The following is a 13,074-nucleotide window of genomic DNA, read 5'->3' as shown; positions in this document are numbered from 1 at the left end:
GCCCAGCTTCTACTACTGCCCCTCCTTACACACGCCCTTCACGTAAAACAAAACCCCACTAACAAGGCGTCAACTGCGCCCAAGTCAACCAAACTTTCTACAGTTTTCGGCTCTTCTGGTTGATTGAAATATAAATATAATTCTCTATAGAGGGTATCTTGGAGCTTCTGTACAGTTATCAACTATCATACGTTTACAATGGCCACAATTCGACATGCCCGAAGGGAGGGTAAGCTCCAACATCCAATCCAATGCCTCTAGAGAGTCGTCATGGCGCTAACTTAAGCTCTCTGAAGATGCTCCCATAATTCTCCAGCTCATCCAGGAGCTCGCCGATTACGAGAAGGAGCCTGATGCCAACAAGGCAACCGTTGAAAGCATCCAGGCCACGGTCGCATTCGCACCCTCCGACTCCCCTAACACCGACGCCTCTATTATCCCAGCCACCGAACCTATATCACCAACGAAGCCCGCTCGTTGCCTTCTTCTCTTTACCCCCGAAGGGGAAGCCGCCGGCATGGCATTGTACTTTTACAACTATAGCACATGGCGCTCGCGTGCAGGTATCTACCTAGAGGACTTATACGTGCGCGAATCGGCGCGTGGCAAGGGATACGGCAAGAAGCTGTTGAGCACTCTGGCTAAACAAGTCCTTGCCATTGACGGCGGTCGACTTGATTGGGCAGTTCTCAAGTGGAACGAGCCCAGCATCAAATTCTACGAGAGCATTGGTGCATACGCTATGAACGATTGGGTCGGTATGCGAGTAGATGGCGAGGGTCTGAACAAGCTGGCCAGTTTGACGGATTAATAGACCCAATGGAAAAGAAAACAGTTCAATGTTCAGTGTTCATGAGCACGGAGGCCATATGAAATGTGTGTGTCTATGATTTCCGCGTTCTAAGAGGGTTGGCCGCTGTCCTTGATCGTGAGTTTGGCGCCCGTTGAATCTGGGAGGACGGCTTTGGCTTTTTACCCTTGCTATCGACGCCCTCGAAAATAGTGAGTTGCGCTTTTGTAGGAGGGACCGCGGGATTTGTCAAAGCACCCCATATGAACTTGGGCCTGTCTGGCTTTGAATTTGGATCCATCTTGGGGGTGAACTGCCAGACTCGTTGATAAGCGCGCTTAAACCATCTGGGCGAAAATTCCTGATGGTCGAATCTTGGCTGATATGGATGCTTTTCCGTATCCCGTCCAACCAAAGCATAAACGGATAGCGGACTCTGACGCTCAACCTGGGAGGCTGGCCGAGAAGCATATCCCTCCCAATCCCAGGCATCAGATTTAGTAGTAGCACCACGTGAGGGCTTCGCAGCAGGTCGTCTTTCCGGGACCTTCCACTGATCTTCCTGTTGAGCGCCGCTGCTGAGCCGGCCTAGAAGGTCCCACTCATCTTTTCCAAGTGGTGGCATCGCTTTGCCTGAAATGCGCTTCCAGAAGCTTGCTCGCTTGGCTTGATAGATATTTGGTGGTGGTGGTTTTCCCCATATGGTTTGACGAGGGACCGCATGATCGGGATTAAGACTCTTGATATCGGTTTTAGGCCAAGATAGTCTTGATGTTCGCTGTACATCCCTCTGACTGCGGAGGAGCTTTCGGAGCTTCTCGGTGTTCCACTTCTCATAGAATGCTGGCTGAAGAGGGTTTGGTCCTTTTCTTACTAGATTTGCCTTTGATTTTGTTTCTTCTACATTGCCCGGTGTTTCGTTCGTGTCCTCTGGAGAATTCGTAGAGGTTTGACTTTCTATCGCTGTTTCGGCTGGTTTAGGTGGAGAGGACTGATTTTGTAACTCAGTTCCTTTAGGCTTGGCCGTCTCTGGAGGCTTTTCATCCGCTTCAACTCTTTGGATCAAGGCTTCCAAATCATCCGAGTTGCTGGGAGGTTCGGGTTGTATATAGTCCGAAAGTAGGCTTCGCCTTCGAGCCCCTGTTCTGCCAAATGCGTCCATCATCAAGTCTGCCATGCTTGATTGCTTGCCACTGTTTGCTGCTCTTAATCTGCGCAGAAGATTGGCCGCAGCGGCGCGGTGCTTGTTTTGGAGATGATCATATTTTCGATGACTTCGAAATCGTGTGCGAATACGGTGCGTAACCTCTGGACGTATTGCTGGAGGGAGATACGATGTTTCGCGAAGGATGTGTCGATAAAGGTGAAGAGGAGGTAGATGGGCGGGAATTGTGGAATGAGGACGAGGCATCATGGCGACCGTAATAAGGGCAAGAGACAGGAAGAGAGGCGCAAGGCCCCGTGAAAGAATTTTAATTGCCAATTGCAAAGGCTCAAGATTGGGTCTTGAAATGATATTGAAGCATTCGGATATCTACGATGGTATAATTTTCGTTTCTACGGTAGATCTTCGGGCAGTGGGTTCAAGCGTCCGAGAGCTCGAACATTTATAGCAGATAGAAAGGCAGTGAACTGGATCTGATATATCTGCGACGATGTGATTTACTCCAAAGGCATGGACTGGAGGCCGAAGGCGATGTGTCTCAGTCGTATCAGTGAACTATCACGATGGCAGGGGTAAGAAGTCGCCTGGAGATACTTGTGCTCTAGCAGCAAGAGCTTGAAAGATGCACCCCACGTCATTGATGGAATTGCATAACTCTGTTTCAACAGTGCGAATGGAACTGAACGATCTATGCAATTCACATCCAAGGAAGTAACTGTTGTGTTATGCATGAAACAAAGAGTGGCCAAGTTATGACGGCCATCAACAAGTGGTTGCATTAGTGGCCTTGACAATCCGCGCGTGGCCTGAGAATTGATGGCCATAAGCTTCGTGTACTTGCACAAATTCTTTAGCAGCCAATGGCCTGATCGGAAACAACAAAGACATAGTCACTGCAACAGGCCAAGTTACAATGTTAGCGGGCCTCAAGATGAGTACATTAATCTTCGCGAGGCTTGGCTCGTGCGTTCACGGCCTTTACGCGCTTTACGCGCGAGACACGTCCAAGGGCGCGACCGAGCACGAAACAGACACGTCTCGATTAATTGAACGCATCTTTTTTTCTCTTCCCGTTCACGCTCATCAGCCGAGGGATCGGGAACTTGCTGCAAGTGAGCACAACCTAACAAGTCACTTTGACGTGCATAAGCTTAGCACGGTTGATGATGGTACATTTAATTGCCTCCACCGAAGCCAATTTATCCCCAGGTATTTATCAGGTGCAGAAGTAACCTGCATTAGCACCTTCTGGGCAACTTTCCTCTGCAAACACACCTGCAATCTTCATCTTTTTCTTTCCTTTCATCCTCACCTCGCTCTCGTACACGAGTTTAATTGAAAGCAGCTATAGTGGAGGTCTTTCACCGGGCCAACTAAGCTACAGGCGGCTCATTACGCAGAACCCGCTAAAGCATTGGTTGTCAGCGCACTCCCCGCTCGTCTCTGGGGCATCTTCCAGGTACCTGAGACCCTGGGCCAGTTCACCTGCACCTCACTTCCAATCACTTGCACAACTCCGCCGTGGCCCGCCCACTACACTATCTCGAGCTACTCATTTCGTCTCAACTCCATCTTCATTCTGCAACCACCCAGTTTTTAGGCGCACAAAACGACTGAAACTCCGACGACGAAGCGCATGAGCGAGCCCGGATAACTGCCTTAGCCTCGTACGGCACTTTTAAAATATTGTATCCTATCATACTGGCCGGCCACATCGACCTCTTGTTTCAAACTTTGCGCGTTTCCCTGCTGATTGTACATACCCTTCGACTTGTTCTTGTGGCACTGATTGGTGCTGTGATGCTACTACGCTCTTCATCAATCCACCTCGAAAAAACCTTTCAGCTGAGACAGTGTTAATATCACGCTGCGAGTAATCACCTATAATACGAGATGCCGTCAGCATCGCAATCATCTCAACAATCATTCAGCATGAGCCAACAATCGCAATCTGGTGTGGGTAACTCCTTCAGAGGTTACAATGGTGACTCCGAAGGTGCTACCATCTACTCGGTATGCAACGCCCAAAAACTATACTACTCTCCCTCTGCTAACAATCGTCTGATATAGGCATCGTATTCTGGCGTCGATGTATACGAGATGGAGGTCAACAATGTCGCCGTGATGCGCCGTCGCAACGACTCATGGCTCAATGCGACCCAGATCTTGAAAGTTGCCGGGGTAGATAAGGGGAAGCGCACCAAGATTCTCGAGAAAGAAATCCAGACGGGCGAGCACGAAAAAGTTCAAGGCGGTTATGGAAAGTATCAAGGTACTTGGATAAAATTCGATCGAGGTGTCCAAGTTTGCCGTCAATACGGCGTTGAGGAGCTTTTACGACCACTCTTGACCTACGACATGGGTCAAGACGGAGGTGTTGCTGGTCGAGGTGATTTTAACACACCAACCAAGGAACAAGCTATGGCCGCACAGAGGAAACGACTGTATAATCAAAGTACGGACGGAAGACCTAATGGTCTAAGTGGGACATTCTTCAAGAACATCTCGACTACTGCCTCACATGCCGTCGCCGCCATCAGCAAAGCTCGCTTCGATTCACCAGGCCCTCGAAGCCGCAATGGCCCTTCGAGAGCACCCTCCTTTAGCCGCCAAGCATCCATGCAGAACGGAGACGATTTCCCTAGCAACTCTCAACAGAGCTTTGCCTCTGATTATGGACAACAAGTTGATTCAGCATACTCGACGCAACAGATTAACAACTCAGTTCAGATTAACGAGACAGAGCCTCCTCGAAAACGCCAACGAGTGACCATGACGCCAGGCGATAGCTTTAGCGGATATGGGCAAAATATGGACATGTATGCAGCGGCCTTCCCTGGATCACCAACGGAACCAAACGAGTCTTTTATCTACACCCAAAATACTATGCAGGATGGCTCGCCGGTGGACGAGGGCAGTGGACCCCTGGCGCCTCTCCCTTACGAGATGTCCCCAGAGGTTGAGATGAAGCGAAACATGCTGATGAGCTTGTTTCTGGAAGCTCCTGGCACCGATCCTACGAAGCATGACATGCTTCGAAGTTACACCCCAAAGGAATTGGATATGCCCATCGACTTGCAAAGCCACACTGCCCTCCACTGGGCTGCTACACTCGCCCGTATGCCTCTGCTCCGTGCTCTCATCGCTGCTGGCGCTTCCCCGTCCCGCGTAAATGCTTCCGGCGAAACAGCCTTGATGAGGGCATGTTTAGTCACAAATTCACAGGATCATAATTCGTTTCCTGACCTCCTCGAGGTTTTGGGCAGCACCATAGAGGCTCGGGACCACAAGGGACGGACGGTGCTTCATCACATTGCTGTGACGAGCGCTGTCAAGGGACGCAACGCTGCAAGCCGGTATTACCTTGAAAGTCTTCTGGAGTGGGTTGTAAGGCAAGGTAGCGCACCTAATAGTCAGGCTACCAATGGGAATGGGCCCAGCGGCCCGCAGTCGGCCAATCCAAAAATGGGAATCGCTCGCTTCATGAGTGAGATAGTCAATGCTCAAGATAGTGTTGGCGACACGGCCCTGAACATTGCATCTCGAATCGGAAACCGCAGTATTATTTCACAACTATTAGAGGTCGGCGCCGATCCGAATATCGCCAACCGTGTTGGTTTGCGCCCCCTTGACTTTGGCATTGGTAGTGAGAATGTTGAGGACAAAACGAACGGCGAAGTCAATGTGGATAAGAATGGCGTGACAGGGACGAATCAACGCAGTCGTGAGAGCAGTGATGAGATAGTAGCCTGTAAGTCGACCACAACTCGAGAATCCATCAGTTCATTGCTAATCAGAACAGCCATCTCTCACCTATTGTCAGAAACAGGCTCAGCTTTCCAAACCGAGATGAAGGCTAAACAAGCTTCTCTCGACACTCTTCATACCACTCTCCGCACGACGTCAACACAACTTGGCGAAGCCCGACGAACTTTCGAGCACCTGAGCGCGACACTGAAGAAGCAACAATTAGCTAGGCAAAAGGTCGCCAATCTATCACACGCACGTGAAGATGAGCAAGTCCGTCTTATGCAAGAACAGTCTAGAGCATCACAGCCCAACCCCTCATCTTCATGGGAAACAGAGCTATCTGCTATGCTCGAAGCCGCTGATGATACCTCGGGCGGCGGTTTCGGTGGTGAGGGTCTCCTGCCCTCAGCAGCAGTTCTACGTGCCCGTATTCGTGCCGTTGAGGGACGTCGCGATATGACTCGAAAGATGGTCGCGGCCCTAAAAGGACGGAGTCGCGATGTCGAAGTCAAGTACCGTCGTGTAGTGGCGCTATGCACGGGAGTCCAAGAAGACGAGGTGGACGCTGTAATTGACGGTCTACTCAAAGCCGTGGAAAGCGAACACGAGGAGCTCGAAATTAACCGTGTGAGACGCTTCCTCGGCGGCGTCGAAGGTGTTGTGCACTGATGCTAAGTTCTTTGATTCCTCGACTGCACAGCACACATCGGGTTGTGCCTATTGCAGACTGTAACGACTACACTTTCTGTACGATTCTGTGTTTATTTGTACACGGTGCTTTTGATACCCGCTGAGCCCGAAAAGCACCCCTGCTCGTGGTGGATTAGAACAATGGGCGTTTTCTTACTTATTGCCAAGGGCTCCATACCTTTCTGTTTATATCTCCATTACTGTTTCAAGCTTTTTGTCACTTTATCGTTTTGTCTACGAGAACCGAAGATTGGACGACTACTTATACCTTTATTTCTGGGCGAGAAGGGTGAGCATAAAAGAGGAAAGGGGAGGAGAAGTTGGCTAGATAGCGTCCTTGACGAGTAATGGTGTATAATATATGACATGAAGAATATTCATTGACGGGGTGCTTTCACTCTGGTGAATATAAGTTATGTGATAAGAGACTGGGCAGACTTTACGTGTCTCAGTAGAACTCCAGTGTCGCCCAATTCAAAACTCCAAACGCCATGCAATGCCATGTGATATATACAAACAAGCAGACGGCTTGTCCAGTTTAGCTCCAATACCCAGGGCGATCTTGCCGAAAATTTGATGGCATGTTCATGCGACGCCGTTGCGATATACCCCTTCCCATCTCTCCTCTACACCCCCAACTTTGTTCCTCAGGACCTTGATCTCAGCATCAAGCTCGTCTACGTTCCTTGACAGAGCGCTCACTTCTTCAAAGCGTCTTGAACCCTGGGCAGTCTTGACCATAGCCTCAACCATGAAGCGCTGCTCTTCCAAGACAACGAGTCGCTCACGAAGCTCCTTTTCCTCCGCCTCGAGCTGACTAACAACTGTACTCCCTTCACTAGGTGCTTGCGATGACGTCTCGTCAGCTAACTCTGAGTGTCGTAAACTCGATCCGGAGTGGTGATGGGAAGCGAGAAGTCGTGAAGTAGAGACTGCTGTAGAAGATGATGCAGATGAGCGTGAGCGGAGCAGCTGAGGGAGGCTCTTTAGAGGAAGCATATTTGTATGAAGAAAACCACTAGCGTATGTATATATCGCCATTTGAAGACGTCGTTGTGTTGGGCTCTCGGTTGGAAGATCGCGCAGGCGCTTCGCAGCAATGCCATATTTTCCAAAGCTATCAACCAAACGCTTGCGAATCTTGGCCGCTTCCTGAATCTGTGCATGTGTAGGAGGTGGCTTGTTGAGATCAATTTCTCCGCTCTCCTTTTTCTCTGGTTGTAGATTCAGTAAAGCTCGATGAAAAGATGGTAGAAGTTGCTGGATTCCACGCTCAAACTGCCTCAAGGTTTCGTATGCTCGTTGATCTGCTGGCTTGTGCTGTAACGAAGCTGCAAAGTCACGAGCGGAGAAGATCGTGTGCTTGCAATCACGACACATCCGAATGTCTATCCCAACTTGCCCGTCACCAGTTACTGACAGGGGCTTTTCGGTCCCCGGAGGCGCTTTTGTTGCACCATTAGTTTCGCTCGACACATTCAGACCAACTTCAGAAGAACATCCTGTTTGCGGGTCTCCACAGACGACGCGACCACATATACGGCAATGGTGCCTTCTAAACGTCCAAGAGCCAAATTCCTGCTGGCAAAAAGGGCATTTCGAGACGGTAGCATCTTCTTCCCACGTAACAACAGACTGTTCGATGAGCTTCCGAGGGTTCTTTTGTCCTGCTAATGATGTGACTGGGCCTAGCAAGGAGCCGTTGGATTGTGTAAGTTTTTCGGGAGGGTTCGCTAGTAATTTTGTGAGTTTTGTTAATCGTTTTTCGAGCCGCGAAATTTCTAAATTCTGTCGCTCAACCTTTTTCCTTCTTATTTCCACGAATGCGTTAGTGTGGTCCGTCAATACACCTTGGTGATCATTATATCCTTCTCTTGATTTAAAGCATGTCTCGCATACTCGTGCCCAGTAGCCTCGAACCGGTTCATGTTTGGCGCTTCGACTCAATTTCATTTGGTACATGGTATGTTCCTCGCAGAATAATCGTCCACAATGTCGGCAGTTTATGCTTCCATTCAAAGGTCCCAGACTTCTTCCGCACGTCGGATCTGTACAAAGATCGTAACTTGTAGACCGTTGCCAATGATGTCGTGTAATAAGTTCGTCGGGGTCAACAGGGCCTTCGAGAGGGTTCTTTCCAGCAGCATTAGATGGCGCGGAAACAGGGAGGGATTCGTTTGATTCAAAAACATCGAGACCGCGTAGTTTCTGGTTGATGAGGGAGAGAGGCTGAAATCGTTTGGCCTTGAGAACCTGCTTATCAAACCACGTCTTGACCTCATCCTGCTCCTCCTCTGGTAATTCTTGGTGGTTGTCGTCGATATGTCGGTTGAGTTGAAGAAGGGTCATCTATGGGCACAGTATTTAACAAACAGCATTCAAGGTAGATATCATCATAATTTACCATCTCTTCGTTGCATATTGGGCAGACAAGTGCGCCATCAGCAGGGCCTTTCCCTTGAGCACCAACGCTGATGCTATTTCCAATGTCCTGACTCGGGAGATCTGGTGAGATACCACTAACAGGCGGGGATATCGACGATGAAGCTATCGATATGCTGCTTTCGGACGCTGCTAATGGACTTGCTACTCGAGGCGCATTCGTAATCGGAGGTGTCGGGGGAGCAAGGCCCCTGCCGCTGCCTAGGACACGGCCGCCGCCCAATTTGCGGCCCGACATGATGAAGAGGTTTCAAAATGAGAAGACAAAATCAAAGAGAAAGAGAGTGCGACCGTAGCTGGTCGGGCTCTATCTCGAGCTGCACCACGGGGGGATGTTGGAAGTAAGATGATGGATTGAGGGGATACAGGATAGCCTGGCAAGGTACTGCTCCCAGTGGCTTGGTGCTCATGCCAGATAAAGAGGTACCTTGGGCTCCGAGCTCCAAAGGCGGTGAACCAAGTACACTTATAGCATGCGTCATTCTATACCAAATACAGTTAGCTCTTATTCGCTTCCTCCCGTTCCCCGTCTCATGGGGCAAGAAAACTTGGGACTTTATCTTGTACGACAAAAATATCGAGGCAGGTTATACTCTAGAATATTGCGCTCATAGAGTAGCTAATTTTGACTCTCTGGCTTCGGTTCAGAAGTTTTCTTGCCCCCTTGAGCCTTCGTGTCTTATCACAACCCCTGCAGCTTCGATAAGAGTCAACCATTGTCACCTTTACTTACCGTCCCTGACTTTAGCTGATGGGGAAAAATGACCCCCATTCAGAAGCCAGTATCAGCCCAGCCGGCGCTGGCATCTCCGGCATCTCCTCCCGCCTCTTCTACTCCCTCCTCTGAATCTACTTCTGCTTCTGCTTCCTCCTCCTCTGCTTCAGTCGCAATGGCAAAGACTTATCCTCCCGTGCAGCCTGGAGGCAGTTTGATCTTAGCATGGCAAATCAAGCACAAGAAGGTGCTTGTTGTCGGCGGTGGTGAGGTACGTCTGAATCATCATCACATGCGCCGAGCCTCGGACTTTGATGTTTGACGCGCTCATCAATCACAAACTACCGTGGAATCAATGATTCATCTTACCTGACAATTCTCTTTAGGTTGCTGCTGGTAGAATCTTAAACTGCCTCAACGCCGATGCCAACGTCACTGTCGTGTGCCCCAAGTCCGGCCTCAATGATGAAGTCGCCTACCGAGTTAGCGAAGGCCAAGTCGCCCACGTCGACCGAGTATTCGAGCCCGAAGATTTAGACGGAGCCAGCATGGTTCTGGTCGCTATCGACGACCCCGCCGCCTCGACCGTCATTTGGAAGCTTTGCAAGGAGCGAAGGATTCCCGCCAACATCGCCGACGTACCACCAGAATGCGATTTCTATTTCGGCAGTATCCATCGTGATGGTCCCCTCCAGATTATGGTCAGCACCAACGGCAAGGGACCCAGGTTGGCGGCGGCCATTCGGCAGTTCATCGCCAAGCAACTACCCAAGAATGCTGGTAATGCCATCGAGACTATCGGTGAACTACGACTAAGATTAAGAAAAATGGCCCCCAAGCCTGAGGATGGACCCAAACGAATGCTCTGGTCAGTTCCACGAGGCCCCTCACGCAGACTATACTGACAATCCCGATAATAGGATGTCCAAAGTTAGCGATACCTACAAGTGGGACGAGATGTGCGGCCTCACAGACGAAGATATGGACAATCTCCTTCTGTTTTATCCTGCCAACAAAGTCCCTGCGATGGACGTTCTGCTAGCTCTCCGGGGAGGCACCGACGTCAAGAAACTCGACGTCTTTGACGGCTCATTCGGCTTCAGTGTCGGCGCCTAGATACCGACAACACATACAGCAGGCAATATCTACTAAACGATGGCGCAAGACACGGAGAACACTACGATGTATACAATTTATTTGGGACAAGGTGCATATATGGTTTGGAACATTTTGACTACGTATTGTAGATGAGGAAGACGCTGTCATAGCATTATTTGGTATGGAAATGGCGGTTTCAGAACAGTTCACCAGTTGCGGTATTATTTGTTGGGGACATACTCTTCATTCTAAATTGTCGTATTTACAAATCCTTTGAATTGCTCAGACATGTGGATGGTCGATCCCGAGACACATCGGCAGTTGATGTCAAAAAAAAAAAAAAACGAAACACGATGATTCGCTCGGCAGTTGTCAGGGTGTAAGCACTGTATTATAAGAGGGAGAGATGATGATCATTAATTTTTGTAATTTTTTTTCTATGGTCAAGTTTTCATCCGCCCAACCTTTTAACTGATCTATTCTATGTCGTCATACATCATAACTTGGTATCATAAAAGCCTCTACAGCTTAAGAACCACCTTGTGGGTAGCAGTCTTCTCCTTCTCGTCGCCGAAAACATCAATGTCCCAGTCAGGAGAGTCTGGAAAATGTTAGTGGAAATTCAGGTATTTGGGATCGTGGATTGAGACTTACAGGTCTTGGGGATGTTGAAACGCTGGGGCTTCTCGCCGAACTTCTCAAGCTCCCTGATAGCCTCCTCGTCAAGCTCCACCTCCTCGAAGTTGCTGCGAATACGAGCGGGAGTAACGGACTTGGGGATGACGATGTGGTTGTCGAGGGTGGACCAGGCGAGGATGACCTGAGCGGGTGTGACCTCCTTACCCTTGGACTTGCTGAGGCGCTCAGCGATAGCCTTGACCTCGGGGGTGTTGATGAGGAGAGGCTCGCCCCATGAATTGTTGCCGAAGGCAGAGTAGGCGGTCAGGTAGATACCCTTCTCCTTCTGGTACTTGACAAGCTCGGGCTGGGGAAGACGAGGGTGGCGCTCGACTTGGTTGATGGCGGGGGTGACACCGGTGTCCTTGATGATGGTCTCAAGCTAGTGGGGGTCAGTTGTTTGTTCAAGAGTTGGGGTGAGGCATTGTAGAAGCTTACCATCTCAATAGAGAAGTTGGAGACACCAATGGAGCGAACCTTCTCCTTGGGCAGCTTGGTAACAGCCTCCCAAGTCTGGGACAGGGTGACGCCCTGGTCAAGCTCGGTCTTGTTCTTATCGTCGGCCTTGAGGGGGAAGAGCTCGGGGCCGTTCTTGAAGGCAACGGGCCAGTGGATCAGCCAGAGCTGATACGATGGTTAGCCGTGCGTGGAAACGAGTGAATGAATCTTAAACTCACGTCAAGGTAGTCAAGACCAAGCTCCTCAAGGGAGTCATCAAGAGCACCGGGAACCTCCTCAGGGCGGTGCTTGTTGTTCCAGAGCTTGCCGGTGATGAAGATGTCCTCACGCTTAAGGCCGGGGACGTCGTTGAGGGCCTTCTTGATACCCTCGCCGACCTCACGCTGGTTCTGGTAGATCTTGGCAAGATCGAGGTGACGGTAACCGGCCTTGAGGGCCTCGTAGACACCGTTGCCGACCTCACCGGGGGCAGCCTGCCAGGTGCCGTAGCCGATCTGGGGCATCTTGTGGCCCGAGTTGAGGGTGACAGTTCGACCGAAAGACATGATTGCAGTTGTTTTTTTGGGTGAGGGTGGTATGTGAGAGGGTTGTGTAAGTGTGAGAATGGGAAGAGAGAAAAGAGAGAGAGATCAACTTGGGAGAGGAGACGTGGAGGGGTTTATATGAAGAATTGCGTAGCTGCAACAACCGCCAGAAACGCAAGAGTAAGGTAATGTTAGTAAACGTGGACGCGTTATGACACCAGATGAGGACCCAGTACTTGCTATCGCCATAGATATCCACATTTACATCTTAATCTTCTCCAATGCCATGTCTCGCGCATCGAGAACCCTGGTGGTGACGGCTCCCTCCCCCACCACCAACTCCTCATCAACAATAGCTGTAACAGGAATGACTTGTTACACTAAAAAGGTACTCATGATGCCTAAATGGGCAGCTCCGAAGAGCTTTCACAGAAGCTGATTCGCTAATCAAGACATCGATCGAGAAGCTTCTACTGTACGTATCCAGAAACACCAACCGCAAACTGCCGTGCCTGTCACCAAAGCAAACCAAAGCAACGACGCCGCGGGGCAATTTCCATACTTGCCCCACGTCAAAAGTCGTCATTGCCCCGTTGAAGGGGCTAAAAAAGCCCGCATTTGTTAGCGCTACGTGCACTCCATAGCGCTCCTGTTGTTGCGATGCGGATTCACCTGAGAATGATATCAGCAACTTTTTTTTTTTTGTTGCTGGTGGGGGTGCAAGCTTTCGGTCTAGTTACCCCGAGTCAGTGCTAAAATGCCC

General features: G+C 50.1%; 6 protein-coding genes across 6 annotated transcripts; 3 read left to right on the top strand and 3 right to left on the bottom strand.

The window, feature by feature from the left end:
• Positions 1–214: 214 nt before the first annotated feature.
• FOBCDRAFT_206366 (acyl-CoA N-acyltransferase) lies at positions 215–811 on the top strand (the record flags this gene model as incomplete). The annotated part of the gene is made up of 2 exons (XM_059609168.1): positions 215–229; positions 317–811. The coding sequence occupies 2 exons, from the start codon at positions 215–217 to the stop codon at positions 809–811; spliced, it is 510 nt and encodes a 169-aa protein (XP_059465816.1).
• Positions 812–884: 73 nt separating this feature from the next.
• Positions 885–2,201, bottom strand: FOBCDRAFT_298462 (uncharacterized protein; the record flags this gene model as incomplete). Its single annotated transcript, XM_031190074.2, has 1 exon — positions 885–2,201. One exon carries the CDS (start codon positions 2,199–2,201, stop codon positions 885–887), a length of 1,317 nt encoding a protein of 438 aa, XP_031034059.2.
• Positions 2,202–3,546: 1,345 nt separating this feature from the next.
• On the top strand, positions 3,547–6,763 carry FOBCDRAFT_52461 (uncharacterized protein). The gene is made up of 3 exons (XM_031190073.3): positions 3,547–3,968; positions 4,026–5,706; positions 5,758–6,763. The coding sequence occupies exons 1-3, from the start codon at positions 3,849–3,851 to the stop codon at positions 6,372–6,374; spliced, it is 2,418 nt and encodes an 805-aa protein (XP_031034058.3). The 5' UTR covers positions 3,547–3,848; the 3' UTR covers positions 6,375–6,763.
• On the bottom strand, positions 6,763–9,197 carry FOBCDRAFT_168100 (FYVE zinc finger-domain-containing protein). Its single transcript, XM_031190072.3, has 2 exons — positions 8,800–9,197; positions 6,763–8,744 (listed from the first exon to the last, which is right to left on the bottom strand). The coding sequence occupies exons 1-2, from the start codon at positions 9,073–9,075 to the stop codon at positions 6,981–6,983; spliced, it is 2,040 nt and encodes a 679-aa protein (XP_031034057.2). The 5' UTR covers positions 9,076–9,197; the 3' UTR covers positions 6,763–6,980.
• Positions 9,198–9,495: 298 nt separating this feature from the next.
• On the top strand, positions 9,496–11,062 carry FOBCDRAFT_189633 (uncharacterized protein). The gene is made up of 3 exons (XM_031190069.3): positions 9,496–9,823; positions 9,939–10,420; positions 10,473–11,062. Exons 1-3 carry the CDS (start codon positions 9,599–9,601, stop codon positions 10,666–10,668), a joined length of 903 nt encoding a protein of 300 aa, XP_031034054.2. The 5' UTR covers positions 9,496–9,598; the 3' UTR covers positions 10,669–11,062.
• On the bottom strand, positions 11,061–12,669 carry FOBCDRAFT_231364 (NADP-dependent oxidoreductase domain-containing protein). Its single transcript, XM_031190068.3, has 4 exons — positions 12,006–12,669; positions 11,767–11,952; positions 11,305–11,710; positions 11,061–11,251 (listed from the first exon to the last, which is right to left on the bottom strand). The coding sequence occupies exons 1-4, from the start codon at positions 12,330–12,332 to the stop codon at positions 11,172–11,174; spliced, it is 999 nt and encodes a 332-aa protein (XP_031034053.2). The 5' UTR covers positions 12,333–12,669; the 3' UTR covers positions 11,061–11,171.
• Positions 12,670–13,074: the final 405 nt, after the last annotated feature.

The sequence above is a fragment of the Fusarium oxysporum genome, chromosome IX (assembly GCF_013085055.1).
Source record: "Fusarium oxysporum Fo47 chromosome IX, complete sequence".
NCBI classification, from domain to species: domain Eukaryota; kingdom Fungi; phylum Ascomycota; class Sordariomycetes; order Hypocreales; family Nectriaceae; genus Fusarium; species Fusarium oxysporum.
This window is presented reverse-complemented; position numbering and strand designations above follow the sequence as displayed.